The sequence below is a fragment of the Myripristis murdjan genome, chromosome 11 (genome assembly GCF_902150065.1).
Source record: "Myripristis murdjan chromosome 11, fMyrMur1.1, whole genome shotgun sequence".
Taxonomy (NCBI): Eukaryota; Metazoa; Chordata; class Actinopteri; order Holocentriformes; family Holocentridae; genus Myripristis; species Myripristis murdjan.
Genome location: NC_043990.1, coordinates 28,220,323 through 28,239,360, shown reverse-complemented (window position 1 = coordinate 28,239,360; position 19,038 = coordinate 28,220,323). Strand labels below are relative to the sequence as shown.

Here is a 19,038-nt window from a genome sequence, read left to right as displayed (position 1 = left end):
GTACTTGACACATAAACTTTGATAACAATTTTAGTTATAATAATTTTGTGGAAGTTTAAACTGCAGGGGTCAAATTAACTCCAAACATCAAGGATGTTCAAAAATGTGAACATAACAGGAGGGTTAAGTCAAATACTAAAGAAAAAACACTGATTCTCCAGTTCAGGGAAAGCGTTGCTATGACATACAGTGACTGAATTCATCTGTGTCACAACAATGCTTATCAGGTCTTTTCAAGTCCAGTGTTTTTATCAGGTATCTGATAAAATGTCTCCTTGTTATCGTTATTAAATATCATACCTTTATTCGTTTTTTTAAGAGAAGATGATTTGTGTTGTTGGAAGTGACGTTACTCTGTAAAAGTTATTTCCAGTGTTGGCTAGCTAGCTACCTATGGCTAGAAATGAGTGGCTAGCACAGAGAATGCTAATGATGCTAACAAATATGATTCAGTAAAGACATAAAAAAACACAAATACATAGCTAAGGGATTCAATTTTCCCCAATATACCACTGCTTACCAGCTTTGCTCATGTTGTAAGTGTTTGGCCATTTCCGAGGTCATTTATGTATTAATCCTGTGATCACAAATGATATTTCATCCTCAGACCATTCGGACATGAAACAGAAGGTGAACACAGGTGTTGCTAATGGCATTAACTGTGGGTCTGTTCCGGTTAGCTCTAACTGTGTTCAGACTGAACACTAAGCCTGTTTTTCACACAGAGAAATTTGCATTCATGCCAGGTGACGGGAATTTGTGCCGGGTGATGCGAGTGATGCAAATTTCACGAAATTCATGTCCTTCACGTGTCTGTGCGAGTTGATATTTTCCACACGAGCGATACGTCTGTATTTGTCGTCTGGGAGTTCCATCCAGTGAAAGTCATTAAGTGGGACTGCATCATGATACAGAATCAGGGTTGCCAGGTCTGTGAGACAAAAGCAGCCAAACAGCAACTCAAAACCAGCCCAAAACCCGCCCAACCGGGTATAAAAAGGGCCCCAAAATCAGCCCAATACCAGAACTCAAAATATGCCCATAAAAATCCATATATTTTGCTTTTAAAGTCCAACAGCATTGCTATAATTGCAAAATGCACTATAATATCTATAAAATAACACCATAAACATTAAAGGCAATTTCCCGAAACAATTCTTTCACCTATTTAATTTATAGTACATCAGAACTTAAAATATAATATGGGACCTTACTTCAGCTGAGTGGTGCTGATGATGTGATTGGTCATGTGCTGAGTGGCCTCACACAGCATTGGCATATTATTTGTCTGTGGAGCATGTGACATATGTGGATAGTTTATATGCTGATCTGGCCCGGAGTCAGTTTGACAGGATTTGGGTATAAACATTGGTCATTCAAAATATGAATCTTTATTCATGTCTGCCCAAGCCCAACCCGCGGACAAAATTTGTTACCCACGGCAACACTTAAAAAGTAGCCCAATTTGGTGGAAAAAACGCGGACTTGGAAACCCTGTACAGAATGTTCCATATGGGTCTGGTGATATAGCATAACAGTAAAACTTTAATTTACAATGCAACAAACTGTGAGTTGCACTGTGTATCATCGGCCTAGCAGAGCCACATGCTGGCTCACTGGAGAGCCTCTGGTCCAATTAACTGGCACAGAACCTCAATTAATGTCATTAGTAACACCTGTGCTGACCCTTGCTACTTCATATCAAAATGCTGTGAAAAACGCTGTCTATTATTCTCATTGGAATAACCAACATTTCAATACATTCCATTTACACTTCTCAATTTTCTCCACAATGCACAAAAAGAACGTCTGCATTGCTTTTCAATATGACAAACAGGATATGTGACACCATGTGAATCCTCTCAGCGCCGCCCCCCAGGCCATTCCTGTGGCCGAGCCTATTAAGGCGTCACATCCAGCCGGCTCAGTGTGTCTCAGTGAATGAAGGGTCAATAGGGTTATCTGTTTAAAAGAATTAGACTGGATGTTTTGGTCAGCGGGGCCCTTACGCTGATTACCCTCTGTGTTGACGCACAGTGGCCATGTGCCGACATTAGTCACTTAACACAATACTTGAGCATAGATCATGCAGTGACCTATATGTGCATTACATGTGAATAATTGCCTCTCAGTGCACATGTGGAGACCTTCCACAGCATACTGCTATATGGTCAGTACAGCAAACATTTGGTGGTGATAGTGTCAGTGCCTTGTCTCGCAACTACTAGATATGATTGAATTTCATTAGGAAAGAATAGGAAAGATCAGAGGCAAGAGAGAGAGAAAAAAAAATAGAACGTGAGCTTTTTCAAACACTAAGGCGGTTTCCCCGGTGTTGCATAAAATCAGTGTTGCATAATATTTCAGCTCTTCCCTGCTACATGCCTGGCAACAAAAAGCAGCCAGTGACAGGAAAATGATTTGATCCTTCACTGGTCTCTCATCAGGGTTTATAATATCAGTGTGGGGGCAGTGAGAGAGATGTGAATTACAGAGGGCAGAGCCTCTGGCCTCACTCTGTTCGCTCCTCCATAGAGAAGATGACTGGGGCATCAGCAGCAGATAACAGAGGACAAACCTGTGATTCATGGCAGAGAAGGAGACCGGCAACACGATCACTCTATTTTTATTACTACTGTCTTTAATTAGCCTGTGTTTAAATGTAGCTGTAGCGTCCCATGATAGTCTAAATGCTGTTTCAGAGGCTTTTCCACTTTGACAAGAATACAGTTCACAGGTATACACTGAATACTTTTAAATCTGAAGATACCGGACACAAATATTGGTGCCTTCAGTAGAAAATATCCGCACTGACCTTTGAGAACCCATGCAGGTCAACCCCTGCTTAGGATTAAGCAAAGAATAGAATTAAAAGTGAAAATGCTGAAGAAATCACTGGCATCTAAGGCTATATTCAGATCTCAGCGCCTCATGCTTAAATCTGTACTGCTGCTTATATCTGATTGTTTTTGGACAGCAGTTCATTTTTATTTCAGATGAACAAGCGTGCACAGTGTAATCCATGTTCGCTTCAAACGTATTTTGGTTACTGTTTGCGCCCTCAAGATTTGATTGAACCGACCGAGCTCCCCAGGTACAAATGAGGCTGTTATTTGTCTTCCAAATTGCTGTGTCTCCCTCATCTCCAAGCCACCATGGTGCCAAAATGACAACAGCTCTCAGGTGAATGATGTAATATCTTGTTGCTGTCACTGCAACACTGACTAATTTTGGTGTGAATATTCACATACGACTAGGTAAGTCGACTCAGCTTTATTTGTACAGCACCCTTTCATACAAACATGCAACCCAAAGTGCTTTACACAGCAGGATTGAAACAACAGACATAAAATAAGAACGCTAATAAACTATATGAAATGTTGCCGGCAATGAAACTAAACATCAGAACAAGAAAACAGCAGAAAGAAGTGGACTCCCTCTGGCACTTAGTGTCTGCAGTGAGGATCAGCTCATCACAGGAGGATCAATTCTGAGGTCTGCGCTCATGCAATAAGAAAGAAGACAGACTTTTCAGTCAGTTCATAGTTTTTGCGGACCAATCGACCGACCGACTGACCAATTAATGAAAAGAGCAATGAAAAGCTGCTGGTTGCAGATAAAAAAAAAGGGGTATAAAGGCAGATTATGTCTTAGGAATAAAGTTTGGACCACATATCTATGCTGTCCAGATCGGAATTTGGACAAATATGATGCCATACAGGTTTTTTGCTATTGACTGACTAGTGGACGGATCAGAATTGGGTCATTCTCAGCTGCAGTGTGAACGCAGGCCTGAAGTGCTGCTCTGATCTCCCAGTGCTCTCGCTAATTCCATAGGAATCACTGCTGTCACACGGGTTAGCAGCTTTACTGTGAGAGGACGGCCATGGTGGTGAGGCCGGGCAATGTGTGATCCTCTCACTGTGGACACACACTCACACACTGAAAACCACACACACTGCTCCACGGAAATGGAGTGGGACCGTATGCATCATGGTATGGAAGGGGGATGGTATGCAATCTGTTTGTGTGTGTGTGTGTGTGTGTGTCTGTGTCATTTGTCACAGCGCGGTGACAAACTGTGTCTGGCGAGGGGGTTGTGGTCTTCCGGAGGCCGGCAAGCCAGGAGATGTGATTTAGGAAGAGAGGGACGTGGTAACGGCCCCTCCCACCCCCGCTCCCAACCCCCCCCTCCACCCCAGGGCAATCAATTACCCCTGCACTCCAAGCAAATTACTGCTAGCATGAGAAGATACATCCAAATGATGCATCGGACAAGAGGCCATGAAAACAGATGGGTTTTTAATACCCACGAAAGGGGCGGAGGGAATCCATCCAGCGCTGGGACTCTATCTCATCATAATGTAGTGGCTGAGATAACTACTCCTGACTTCCAAATAAAAAATATCTACACATATATCTATTCTGTTCTCTGAGCTAGGGGCTCTCAAAGTGGGCATCTTCACACAGTGCTCCACATGTTAAAAAAAAAAAAAAAAAATCATGAGTTTCCCACAATGAACCCAGAGCACTTCCCTGATATCAAGAATGCCACCACTCAGAAGTAGTGAAGAGACTGGGCTAAACACAAGCTAGGGCAATGGATGTGTGAATTAATTAATTAATTCACTTTCATTTATTGAGCCCAGCTGAAGAATATACCCTATAAAAATAACTGTTTTGTCAAACCAAAACATGACCTTTCCACTGCTGAATGTACGGGGACACTGAACAGGTGCATGTGCCATGCCAAGGCTGGGATCTTTCCAATGTGTTGGTGATGGGGATGATTTTTCATATCTACATTAACTACAATCTCCACACAAGGGCTGAACGAGGAATCTGATGTCCTTCTATTCTTGTAACTACACACTGACAGGATGACAGCTTTCTTCTGAATGTGTATTTCATTTCAGTTTGGTTGTGCAGTGTATTTGGAGCAATATGCAGTGGGCAGACTAAATTTTCCCTTTAATATAATGGTCCTGCACATGCACATGTCCTGGATGCACGTATTCTTTCAATTGACAACAGATGGAAATTAGCATTGTGCTATATCTGGTGCAATATAGTCACTATATATTGTTGCTGTTTTAAATCAGCCAATAAAAAAACTAAATAAACCAAATTTCAATCCATAACGTCTCGAGATATTTCACTTATGAATAAGCAGGCACGGGTGAAAACATCCCCTCCTTCCAGCTTTGTTTCCACGTGATGAAACTTTATCAAATGGTAGTCTGTCGTTTCTGTGGCTCGGATCAGGCTTTCACGACTTAAGAACCTGTGAGCCTTCACTCTAAACATCTGATTTCAACATGAGACTTGCCGCTGAAGCTCAGGATAGAGTACAGTTCACCCAGGCAGTGTCTCAGGCCTGGAGGGAGCGATGTGGAGTGTTGTTGAAGTGCTCTCCAGAGCGTCGCGACCAGGGATGAAGGCTCATTGAGTGGCGATCAGAGGCACTGTTAAACAGCCACTCCTCACAGCCATGCCTGCTGTCACACTCCTCTCCCGTGGCTCTCCACGACACTCGTCTACTCCTCATTTACTCAATGAGCAATGTCCCACCCTCTCTCTTTTGTCCTCCTCTTTATTTCTTTTTTCACGGCTGCCTCTGGCCCCACGGTATCGTCTGCCAATCGCTTTTTCTGCTCCGCTGCCTTGGTGGGATGTTGTGCGGCCTGGTGGCAGCAGGCGTGGACGGTGGCCGTTTGGAGAAGCTGCCGGCCAGCCATCTGTGTGCCGCCGGCTCTGCGCGGCATCTCAGCTTGCAAACAGATGCAGCGGTAAATAAATGCTATCTATCTGGAGCCACGTGGTGCGGCCGAGGCCACTTTCCACAGCACTTAACATGGCAGCTCCTAACGTTATCCAGGTGGGTATCGAGAAATGGTGATAATTCTCCGCCGCCGCCAGAGTGCCGAGTTTAACCTAATGGTCCTGTCGGGGAGGTGGGGTGGGCAGCTGTCAGATGGGACACCTGCATTGTGAATATATGACCTTACAGCGGGGGGTGGAGGGGGGGTGGGGGCGATGGCAGCGCAAACTCAACTCACAGCCAGAGTGGGAAGCTTCCCAACAATCACAAATGGACTCAGTGTAGACAGGGATGTCTGCTGTGGTCTGCAGGGGTGTGTGTTGCTGTGTGTGTGTGTGTGCGCGTCTGTCTGTGGGCAGGCCATTAGCAGCTCTTTGTGATGTCAGGATTTTGCTCCTGGATTACAGGAGCTTGATATTGGATATTGGTCTTTTAATACAATTTGGTATTGGCCAATCAGCGCTCATATATTAGTTTGAGACTGACTAACTGTAAGTCCTGGTCAGCTATCGGGGCTGATATTCAGAATTTTAATAAATAATCTCAATTCTAATTTGGATTTACATGATGGCCGATATGAACCCGCTCAGAAGGCACCTCTGTGTCTGAAGCTGAGCAAAAGCGTGTGGGCTGGCCAACATTTCCTAAGGCTGATATGGTCACAGTTTTCATTTTCTTTTTCATTTCCTTTTTCACTCATTTGTCTTTAATTTAGTTTTACAGAAATACAAAAACACTAAGCTGCAGTGTGTTGCCCTCACTTACCCGCCTTGAGGTTGCAATTTTCATTTCAGTTTTACTTGATTTATTATTAAATGCTTGTGAAAGGCAAAATCTGACATTGATCTAGCATCACCCAGCAGACATTTAGACGTATAATTTTAATAAGCGTGTCTTTTAAATAATATACTATTTAAAAATATTTATTTATTATTTTACTTTTTCTTCTGGGAGCTTCATTCATTTTATTCTTCAACTAATATTAATGATATTGATATTGATATTAATTTCACAATTCAAAACATAGCTTAATTTTCAGATTTAAAATGCAAATGACTATCTGCCCCAAATGCTAGTTTTGGCTGTCCTTGAATACGTGTAATCTGTATCAGTATTAGCTCTGAAAAATCAGTTTTTATTTTTAAGCAAAACATGCATAAGTACAAGACCAAGAGCTTCCAGTCAAGAGTGACTCACCTGAGTCAAATAGTCTTTAAAACTGAATTTAAATTTAAATTGAATTTAAATTTAAAACAATCAGACTCAGTTCAAAAAATCTCAAAAACTGGAATCCTGCATGAACAGACAGGAACAGCGACTAACATCTGAGCTGTAAACCAGGAATAGGAAGTGAGAGCCGGATGACCATGGATATAAACCAGGAAGCGTCACCAACCAAACACGACTTCTGCATCCCAAACGAGGTGGGCAAGAAAAGCAGGACAAGCAAGCAATTAGGTACAAACGCTGTCTAGTGCAAGATGTCCCACAACAGGACAGATGAGGAGGAGTGGGCCAGAAATGTAGCTTTGCATGCAACAGGTGAGTTACAGAGTTGCAAAAGTTTAGCGCGCAACTGTAACATTTTTGTAAAGCTTGTATCAGAAAATATGAACATTTGAGTTTCTGTCCCTGGAATCGCCACTCTGAAATTGTTTAGTATAAATGCCTAGTCTTGACTGAATCATCTGGAGCGTGCATTCTTACGATTTAAGTGTTGAAAGTCCTTAAATCTGTTGTTATGTCTGTGCTCTGACATTTTTTAGAAAATCGTCTGGTGTGCAGCAGCCTCACAGTGACTCAAAAGACGTCCTCTTCCTCCTCCTCCTCCTCCTCCTCTGTGTTTTCCCCAAATTTTGGATTGCATCAGTACTCATGAGGTTATGAGCCTCATGATCACTTACCACTGAAAAAGATACACAGAGATAACTTGTGTAACGATGCATTCAAGCACACACCTGCTGGTACGGCGCGCACACACACACACACACACATTCTCTCTCTCTCTCTCTCTCTCTCTCTCTCTCTCTCTCACACACACACACACACACACACCAAACAGTCTTTTCTTTGTGTTCCACTCAAAGTAGCAGCTCAGTTATCTTCGAGGCACATGACAGCACGAGTGTTTCCAGTGTCCAAAATCAGAAGTGCCCCTCCATCTTCTGATTCTCCAGACTCCTCTGAATTCTCAACACTGGGCCTCTGATGCAACTAACAGCACAATACAGCCTCTGAAACCACAACTTGAAATGTTACAACTTGGCAGCTGTCAGTGACCTCCACAAACATTTACAGTAGTGAGAAAAGGTAAGCAAGTCATGGCTGGCTGCTGTTTGATCAAGAAAACAACATACAACAATGTCAAGCCATGTCTCCACCATGAAGGAAAGCAGAGTAAACAAATTCTTTTGTTGCTGAAATTAGTAACCTTGGGTGGTATGAATTCGCAGGAGTAATAGACATAAATACCAAAGCCTGCAGAGAGAGAAAGCTGAGCAACGTCCACTGACTGCTGTGAGACAGAGGGAAGAGTGCAGTACAGTCTGTGTAGCACTTGCTGTACAGAGTAAGATATATGGCAGTCAGTGCTAAATGCTATAAAATGAGTCTCAATATTTACCAGTAACTGGACTATCACTGTCATTGTTACACGGCCCAAAATTTATAATTTAGTCATAATTACAAGCTGATGTGAAATTGATGTAAAATCATGGAAATTGCAGAATTTCCCACGACTTAGCACACCTACCGATAGGGATGGATTTGATAAGATTTTAGCGATTCTCTTATCGAATCTCACTGGGCAGGGGGAAGAAAAAAAGTAAAAATGGGTTTATTTGCATTAACTTTCATTGTGTTGTTAAAATGTCACCTCTCCTGTCCATCCAAATGACTTTTACACAACTACATCTGAGTGTTCAAATTACTGAAATATTTATTAAACAACGGTACAAAACTGTACAAAACAAATAGTCATTTTTTCTCAGTCTTAGAAGAATCAGATGCAAGTAGCATCTGACTGGAGAAGTTCTGATACTACCTGGTACTGGGTTATTTCAGTCTATAGCTTAAAACGTACTGAGTACCGATACCCAGCCCTATAGCGTATACAGTATGTATAAATAAATAAATTTTAAATAACCTTTAACAAACCTAAAGCATAAGTAAAGAAAATCTCTTCTCCCCTTGACCTCAAAACAAAACTGACATTTAAAAAAAAAATCTGAAATTCTAATGTAGCCTAGAAATTAAAATCCAATATCACTTCAACATGTTACTAGACAATGCTCCTTCCTTTTAAAAGGGTTAATAAGCTGAGCTGCCAAAAATAAAACCAGTTCAGCAGTGACAAATACAGCCAAGTCAGGAACTTTAATGTAGAAAAATAACAGTTTAACATGTTACTAGACAATGCTAGCTTTAGCCGCGCTGGCTTTAGCCGCGTTAGCTTTAGCCGCACTCCTGCTGCTGCTTGGTTGAGATTCATTAGCGTTAGCGTTACTTGGGAGCCTACTGAAAATGTGACACTCCTGCAAAGTAACTGCCTGCTGTGTGGACAAATGTTTCTGCATGCTGCTAGCACTTCCTCCCTTTGTTGAAATAGAAGTTTCGCAAGCGCTGCAAGTGGCTCTGTTGTCGTCTTTTTGAATGTCTCTGCCTCGATGCTGACTCTATAGCAACGCAGCGTGCGTATGACGTCATAGCGCATGTGCAGCGGACTCGATAGTGGGATCGTTAAGCACTTCAGCAAACAAGTCCAAGGATTCGGACCACTGGTCGATGGACGTTTCTGCAGGAATCTGCTGGCAAAATCTGTGTTGAATGTGACGTTGTTGGCTTCTGAATGTTGTAGTATCAAAAACAGTGGTCAAATTGCTTCAGCCCTGCCACCAACAGAATCAGCAGAGAACACTGAACATTTTATATATAATGTCTGTATGTTTGTTTCAAATTGCGGGAGTGAACTGCGGGACAATTTGGTTTTTAAAGGTGGGAACGGGGACAATGCCAGACAAACCAAGACGTCTGGTCACCGTATGCAAAACCAGAAGAAAAACATCTCCCTGTCCAAGCACAACTATCTCTGTGAACATACAGACACAAACAAAACACTGTTATAGCAGTGATAGACTTTGTTCACTTGTTCATACATTCACGTTTGCATACGGCCAGTTCTTCAACGAACTTCAAAGACGACGGTGGCCGTGGTTGCTGGGAAATCGTTGATGCAACCACAAAGTCTTTATAGCGTGTCCAATGACAGCGACGTCTATTTGGCACGGAGCTGGAGCTGATGGAGTCGATGGTTGGAGCAGGAAGTTAAGGACACAACCTCATCACCTCCACCCATGAATACAGAAAAGGGAATTGTCCCTCCTCTCATCAGTGGCCCAGTGGGGGGGTTTAGCCCAAGGATATCAAGACATCATCTTCTCCATGATTCCACAGCTGAGGTGTAAAACAGCATAAGGGAAAGGAATGACCCCCTTCCCCCACGGGCTAATGGAGCATGAAGCAGACCTGAGCCATAAGTGCTGATGCAATCAAAGGATGCCAATAACCTGTGAAATGCAAACTGTTCCTATGGATAACAATAGAGCAGAAGGAACACGAGCGCCTTGACAGCACCGACGGACTCGGTTTCCTAAGTGCAAGCTGTCTGAGGAACTGGGAATCACAGGAACAAGAAACATGTCTCATTGCTTTACATTGTGACTTTGGAGATTGGAATGTTTCATGTTCTTTTGGCCTTTTGTGGCTGTTTTTGATCATTTGCTTTTCTCATTTGTCTGTTCGTCTCAAGTGGGTTTGGGGAAAACTTGCGAGATGACGCATGAGGACTGTGTTAATCCTGCATTTTTAAAATTCTACTAATCGACCAAATGTGGTCGCTACAATCACAGATCAAAACAAAGTGAGGTTCGTTGCTGAATGGTCCAGATGGGAGCGGCGTCATATGTTGCAGACAGAATGCTACAGGGTGCTCCTTCTTTTCACAGTGTGATGAAATCGTGTGGGCTACTCATGTAATCCTGTGTGTTCATGAGCAAATGTGGGGCGTGCATGGACACTATATGTGTCTCAAGATGTCTTACATGCCAACAGGCAATTTAAGAAAGACACACAGCCATGCAGAATGAGGAGCCTCTCTTTATGCTCCACAATTAAGCGCAATCGCATCATACTTTGGCACGAAACAGTTTTGAGCTTTGTGTCAAGTTTCAAATTGAATTTTGTGCCACTGGATTGTGAGATATCAAATTGAGCGAGGACAGAATTTGCAGGATTTAGTGTCATCTAACGGCTGTTTACTCTCATTCATCTATGCCAAAATCAATCAGCAAGCGGACAGACTGCAAAAAAAGTTCAATGAACCAAGTGACAAATACCTAATGTCTCTTGATTCATGAAAATTATTGAAACACATTGATTTGTTTTGGAAACATGCAGATTCATCTAACCCCAATTAGCAGATTTGTTTTCCATTTGCAAAAAGAAAAATAAGGCTCAGTATTTGATTCATGACTTGGCCCTTTTGTGCACAACGAATATAGATGAATACAGCTGGGTTTAAAGGTACTTTAATGCAGCGGTCACTGTATTCTGTGTGAGGGTGTAATCAGTGGTTGAGTTTGACTAACATGGAATTGTCAAGATGATAGTGTTTCCCCAGGTATTTTATTCTTGTCAGGGTGAAAAGCATTTAGACCATCACAGTATACAGTATTTCTCCCTAAAAACCCTCAATAATGTCTACAGAAAGTAAACCAATATATCAGTTGGACAGTAATTATTGGGGTTTAAACTCACATTCTTTGGACATCCCCACTGTGAAGCACTTCTGCAGGCGGCAGTACTGACAACGGTTCCTCGTCACCTTGTTGATAATGCAGTTCTTGTCCCGGTGACACGTGTACACCATGTTCTTCTGGATGCTGCGGCGGAAAAAACCCTGAGAGGCAGAAGCAGTGGGAGAGGGAGGAGAGGGGGAGGGGATGGAGGGGTACATGAAAAAGTCATTTAGTCTTTTTCCTCGCAAAATGTTGCACAGTGCTCTCACGGCGGCCTAATTTTGCTTACAGTCTTCCTCTCTGAAAAGCGGACTTATTTTGCCGAACGTCAGCACAAGCCCCATTGAAATTCTCCTGCCACCGGATATCACAATGTCATGACATTCAGTATAACAATGTCCTATAGTGGTAGATGTTTCGTCTTTTCATTGCCGGGGAGGCCGAAAGAAAGAGAGAGCCAGTAAGTCCCTTCTGGGAACACCGCGGAGTTTCAAATGCTAGCTTAAGGCTCAGAAGCAGGGTACTAGTGGGTACAGGAGCTCTGCAGTCAGTGAGGAACCTAAGAGTATCAAACGGTGAGGCTGCTGTTGCAGTATGGAGAATAACTGAATGCTTTGGTTCGACAGCGGATGGGGAATACTGGGTCTTTATTTGACAAGGTGACATTGAGCCTCACACGGCTTCTGTACAAGACCAAAGCCACTTGATTCTATTGATGTGTTTTTATTCAGAATAATCCTTTCATTGTAATTCAATGCTACAGCACTGAAGTAATTGGACCCATTCAATGTTTAATTGTTCAGAGCCACTTAACTGACTGTAATAAATGCAGCACACATGCCTCGCAAGGTAGTCACCCATTTTTATACCTCTAGCCTTATGGCAGTGTAAGAGCTCCAAGTTAAGAGAAATGAGACAGTGGGTACAAAAGTTAAGGGGCTGACAAAGTCAACAACGGGCACCTGAAAGCAGCACCTGCGTGAGGTCAGCGTCCCGTTGTGAGCATGTGCAAAGAAGCAAAGTGGGACCAGTGACATCGGCGTTTTGTTTTCACCGTCCACATGACAAATCAAAAAACAGCGCTTTCCAAAAATTCCACTCTGGAGAGCATTTTCCAAAACTTGCATTTTCCGGGAGCAAAAATGCCATTTTCCTGGGGACAGAAAGTCAAAGTGGAAAGAAGAAACTGCATTTTCAAAAAAAATTCGTCACCATGAGGACATAGCCTCTATTTGATCTTAAATTTTTATAAAAGATCAATATATCAACTATGGTCTGCCAACTGAGATTACATATTTTAACTATCTTATTTTGTTGGTGCTGATTGCAGTCGATTGTTTAAAAATGTAGTTAAGCAGTTGATACTGATACTGAAGTTGTGGCGCCTTCCATGATGATTGTGTAGTCAAATTAAAGTGCAGTGGGTGTTCTGTAACTTTGCTCGATGGTATTTCTTGTTTGCCACAATGCTGCAGAGGTGAATTTTGAGATAATACACTTGGTATCAAAACCGTCCTTAGCGGCATTACAATATTCCAGGGACAAAAGTAATGTTTTGAATCTCCTGAATACCTTGTGGTTCCCGCGATGCCAGAAATGACCCGCCTGAAAGACTAAAGCCCACTTCATCTTAAAACCCCATTTAGCGACGTGATGGGACACTCCAAGTGCGCCGGACTGCCTGCTTCAGGGAGATTGATAATGAATACAGTGAGAATCCTCCTTGAAAGTCTCGGTGCAGAGACGAGCACCGCTACATTTATTGGTGAGCAGAGTGACAGAGACAGGAGAGGCAGTTGTGGGATGGAGCAGAAAGAGGAGCGTCTTCGCTAATTTTTTGCCTTGATATTAATTCGCTGTTGCTCTGGGGTCTTTTGCAATGATCGTCCATCATCCAGGCCCCTTTGCACATGTTTGCAAGCCTTTGCCTCTGCGCCGGAGGAGCTTCATTCAGAGTGAGGGGGGTTTAAAATTCCATTTACCATAGGCGCCTGTGACTGATGGGACCTTGCCTTTTCATTAGTGGAGCAGGATGCATGATGGGTAACAGATTAGATCACAGGACTGAAACGGCTGACTCTGTAGCCCATCTCGCCTCAGCCTCGAGCATCCGTCAACCGCCGGACCGCCCCCCTTCATAGCGCAGACGCCAGCCGGATCAGCCAATCGTGTCTCAGCCTTGAAGACACGTGACCAGTCCGAGGTCACCTCCCCCGCTCGGTATTATTCATTTTCTTAATAGAGGCCTTTATCCTGGCTGATGTTCGTCGAGTCAGTTCTTAGACATTACCTTTGAGGTCTGATGGATGACCGCGGAACTGGCCTGCTCCGCCATATGAGCGTGTTCAGGTTGGGTGCAGAACCCAAGGCTACCGTGGTGCTTATGCCATTCAAACCCGAGAGCACGCAGGTCAGCTAGCCTTGGAAATCCGTGTGTGTGTGCTGTACAGTGTGTGTGTGTGTGTGTGTGTGTGTGTGTGTGTACAGTGGGGGGTGGCGGTGCTACAGTATGTGTTGTGCATTTATTGCATATTGCTTCTCGGGACCAATTTACATTTTGTGAGCTTCAGCTGTTTGTTGAGAATTCAAGGCTAGAGCTGTGATGCTCCCCATTCAAACTTTCCACATCCACATTATAGATATATTATATCATGACTCTATAGAGCTTTTTTGCCCAGCACCTTCTTGTTTCACATTCATACTAAGGGTGGAACAATACATCGATAATGCGATATATCATGATACTTCCACTTGTGAGACGGTTTCAATACACTTGTGCCGAGGATCAATATTTAAGTTTTCAATTTAAACGCAGACTATGCAGTTTGAAATGGGAGGGCTGAGGATGAGGGGGTAAAAGAGTTGTCCTGAACTCTTGAGGCTTTTCTAAGTTGTATTCTTTTGAGAATTGAGTGGCATTCATCATTGTTTCCCACATCATAACAAGGTGGGGGTACCCTCCCCTCTGAAACTGCAAAGTCTGCTTTTAATTTGCACAGATAGCACATCGGAGTTCCTGTGAGCCCTATCTGTTCTCTGCCTTTAAGTGTTTTAACTTTAAAGTATTGTGTGCTGGTTTGACTCTATGTATTTTATTGTATTTGTATTTTTTCCTGTGATACATTATGACTATTTGGTATTTTGTAGAATGCCTGTGTTTGAGCCCCATATGAGGGCTTTGTGGCATTCTGCTACACATTTCCCTATTTTTAGGCCTTTTTCAACCTGTTCAGTGCAAATGTGTAAATAAATAAATACAAAATACAACTGGAACTTCACATGTATATGTCATATACATGTTGTTGGTGTGTAAAGTAAACCACTGAAAACAAGGCTGAATGATATGGTAAAAAAACATTTTTGCCTTGTGATTTTCTTTCTCTCTGCAAAATCTGTTAAAATAATGATGGTGTGATTTTTGCTGGGCTCTATACCCAACATGTTTTCTAATATCTGGAAAATACAATTTGTGGGTCAGGGCATCTGACAGTACATAACACTTTATTTACAACAGTTTTATGTCACACATTTCACCTTTAGTTAAAACTAGAGCTCCTCCAGTTTGGATATTGCACCTGGCTATACTGCAATTTCAATAATATTTTGTTTAATTGTCCTGACCTATCTGAAATACATGATTTCATTGTGGCATATTGAGATTTTTTTTTTTTTTTTTTTTACCATTTCCAGGATGTTTTTTCTTGTCACAGATAGCATGATGTAACATGGCTGATTATCTTACAATATATCGCATATTGCAGAAATGCGTGTATTGTGATACCCTCATTATCCTGGGTAAAATATCATGATAGTACTCCTAATTCATACAGCTCCACATATTCACCCTGCTCCACTGGAGCAGCTTGGGCTTCAGTGCCTTGCTCAAAGGCATCTGAACAGGAGCTGCCGAGGGAGGGAACAGTTGTTGTTCATTCATCTTCCTCACACACACTGTTCCTAGCTAGCTGAGGGATTCCAATAAGCACAGCTCTTGTCTGGAGAAGCCTGCTTCTCTAACCTCCAGGCTGCCGCCGCCCCGTCATGTATATGAGCATGTGTGTATCTGTGTGGAGAAACGAGTATTTGTGTAACACTGTGTACCTCCAGTCATTTATCAGCAGCAGCAGTGAACAGATGCCGTGACTCTGTGTATGAGCCTCCAGGGAAACACCATCACTGTCTGAGATGACATGCAGACACACACACAATCATCGCATCTGCTCTTTTGCCTCGCTCTCTTTCTCAATCTCTTTCTGTTAGTCATCGCTGCATCTCTTTTCTCCTTCGTTTGTCCTCTTTCTCAAATCCCCGTCTTTCTGTCTTCTCTTCATCTCTTCCTTTCTCTGCAGCGCCACAGGACCGGCGTGTTGACCCGAGACTAGAGACTGCTGTGATATTTCCCAGCTCTTGTCCTGCGGGTTTGCTCATTTGAAGCTTATAAATGTGCAACCAAAGGACACCCTTGAGCTGAGGGTTGTACAAAGGTGTTTACCTAGGCTCAGTGCAGCAGGGGAGCTGCTGGGCTAAATAAATGATAGGATCATAGGTTTTAGTGGTGGGGACATGCTGCGAATGAATCTGGAATCACACATCGTAGCCAACGATGTAGCGGAGACTGAACCCATTTGAACATGGTTTAATCATCTTTTTGTTTGCAGGACAGGGACGGCTTGATATTGTTTTTTTCCAAGCATGATATATTTTGGGACTGAAGCTGCAGATGGCTGATATTTTCTCCCAAACCTAAATATATAGTTGAAATTTTTCATAAAAAATTATAAATATTCAGAGTTTCCTCTTAAAGCAAACTTGAGCTTTAGTATAGTGTTGGGTGGTATAGTTACCTGAGTAATATATGAGTCCACATGGTGGTGAAATATCCTCATTAGTTGCTCTGTGCTCCCCTGGGCTTAATACTGTATTTCTATCTCTCTTTGTTTAGCACAAAAACAAATGGGAACAAAGTGGATTATGCCAATGTAAAAAAAACAAGTAATTACAATTATTTATCAAAGTACTATCAGGTCGTTTCTTCCTAGTGCACAGCCACTACACAGGCGTTTCCTGTACATGCTACTTGTCAGATCTACTTTCTAATTAAAATTTTACAAAATATCAAGAAAAGAGCCTTGCTGGACATGCTGTTTTTTTATTTATTTTTTTTTATGTTGCCTTAATCCGCCTTGTATGTGCTAAAAGTGTTATTATGGGGGCTCTATGGAAGTGAACAGACAGAAATACACAAATACAGTATTGTGGATTAGCAGTGTAGGGGAGCACAGAGCAACAGTGTTCAACTTTGCTTTAAATGTTTTTCTTGTCAGGACAGAAAAGCCTCTGAAACACAAGTAGTACTGATCAATTATTGTTATTAGTAGTAGTAGTAGTAGTAGTAGTAGTAGCAGCATTGATTTATGATTTGTAAAATAAAATTGATACTTTTTTTGAAAACATAATCGATTTTTTTGTCTGCATCATTAGTTGCTTGAATTACAGTGATTAGTTTATCCACCTTTTTTTTTATTTACCACTACATCAGTGCTCTCACTACAGCTCTGTCTGTGCTTGCGCTCGGGCTGGAGGTAAGGCCATGTCGAGATGTAATGCAGGGGCATCAGGGGACATCGGCCCAGCCACCTGGGAGACGAGGCCACTTCCCCCTGGACTGATAAACTGCACCTTAACCGAGATCATTATCCACCATCTTGTTATCTTAATGGGCCAGGGATAGGGTGTCACAGCGACGGCCCGGCATCTTAGGCCTTCTCATTTACAGATTAAAAAACGAAAGTGCCGCCCATTAATTATTTAGCCACAATCCAACCCCTTGTCCACAAAGCCTCCTCCTCTTTCTCGTTCCTTGCCTCTCTCTCTCTCGCTCTCTCGCTCCCTTTCTCTCCCCCTCTCACTCACTCTCTCTCTCTGTTTCTGCCACAGGCTGACCGGCAGGCTCGCTCGCCCCGGCTCTCTCGACCCCGCCGCGCCGTTTTGTGTTGCCTGAGCATTCACTACGGCTGAGGGGAGAGGCGGAGCGGCGGATTAGCTTTCGCTCTTAATCGTGTCGACATCTTATCGCCGCCGTGGAAAGCGGAGAGGACACTGGAGACCCTGGGGGGTTCCAGAAAAATGAAGACAAGTAGAGTAGAGAGAAGGGGGGTGGGGTTGATATTTATCCAACCCAGGCTATTACTTACACCTGCAGTTCACTGGAGAGACAGCACCGAGATCAGGGAGTGTGTGTGGGGGCAGTTGGTGAGGGAGAACGAGGAAAAAGTTGAAGGGGTGTAGAGGAGGTTGAGATGGGTGTGTGGCTGCAGGAAATGTGGCAGCAGCTTGGAGCGACTGTCACACAGAAATGGCTTCATGCAAATTTTGGTGATTTTTGCAATTCAACAGGCTGGATGGATGGAAACTGGAGGCAAAAAAAAAAAAAATAATAAAAACACTGCACAGTTCCCGCTTGTGGCCACAGGTGTCTCCAAACTGCAAAAATGTTTTGAGTGCAGCTTTAGCTTGGAGGATCACATGCTCCTCTGTGGCTGCAGAAACATGCTCCTGTGCATGACTCTGTTCTTATGAAACCCTTTGAAAAGCCATCAGATAAAGTCAAAAAAAAAAAAAAAAAAAAAAAAAATGCAATGGTGCTCAAGCCGAAAACCAGAGTCTTAGGTCCTGAAAAGTTGACAGTTCGGAGATGTTTCCAACAGCGAAAACATTTTTATACTGCTGTCTGCACACATCAGTTTGTGAGGACTAGACATCAGGGACCGGGTATCTGTGCAGTCTGATGTTGTGCAGAGAAAAAAAAAAAAAGAGTGCTTCTGTTCTCAGTTTGTGAAAAGCTGACATTTTCACGGTTTTTCACTGGGACAGCAGCAAATTTCGTGTGTTCACCTGTTGTACCAGGGTTGGGTGCCATTGAAAACGCAGAATAACAAGACAAGAAAGGGAGTCGGCCTGTACAAAGCCCTGCTTTGTCACTGCGGCGAATGTGAAACCTCGACAGATAAGGCACAAACAGGAACGGACCCACAGAGCCACGGTCAACAACTACAAGACGGATAATAAGAGCCAACTTTCCTAGACCCCCACTCTTCTCTGTTTTTCCTTCCTCGTTTCTCCTGCTCTCTGTTTCCCCCCCGAAACAAGTGGCAGAGAAACCCAATCAGTGCTTATCGGTCCATCCGAGCACCTGAAGTGCACAGATGGACCAGGAGATAGCGATTGAAAGGGGAATGAGGGAAAAGTAGATGGGGAGAGCGCAAAAAAAAAGGAGAGAACAAGAGGAGGAAGAAAAAGGAGAGATAGCTAGTCAGGGGCCTCATACAGGAGCTGTGTGACTCACCCAACTTGCTCTGAATAGCTGCACAGGCAGAAAAAGAGGGAGACTGGGCAAGAGGCATAAAGAGACGGCGGGGGAGA

At 43.1% G+C, this 19,038-nt stretch overlaps 1 protein-coding gene across 4 annotated transcripts in view; it reads right to left on the bottom strand.

Moving 5' to 3' along the window:
* Positions 1-19,038, bottom strand: part of LOC115368077 (retinoic acid receptor beta) — a 101,087-nt gene that overhangs the window by 30,243 nt on the left and 51,806 nt on the right. For all 4 annotated transcript variants that reach the window (XM_030064054.1, XM_030064056.1, XM_030064055.1 and 1 more), the window contains one exon: positions 11,636-11,777. In XM_030064054.1, coding sequence (XP_029919914.1) covers positions 11,636-11,777 — 142 coding nt within the window. The remainder of the gene's footprint in view (positions 1-11,635; positions 11,778-19,038) is intronic.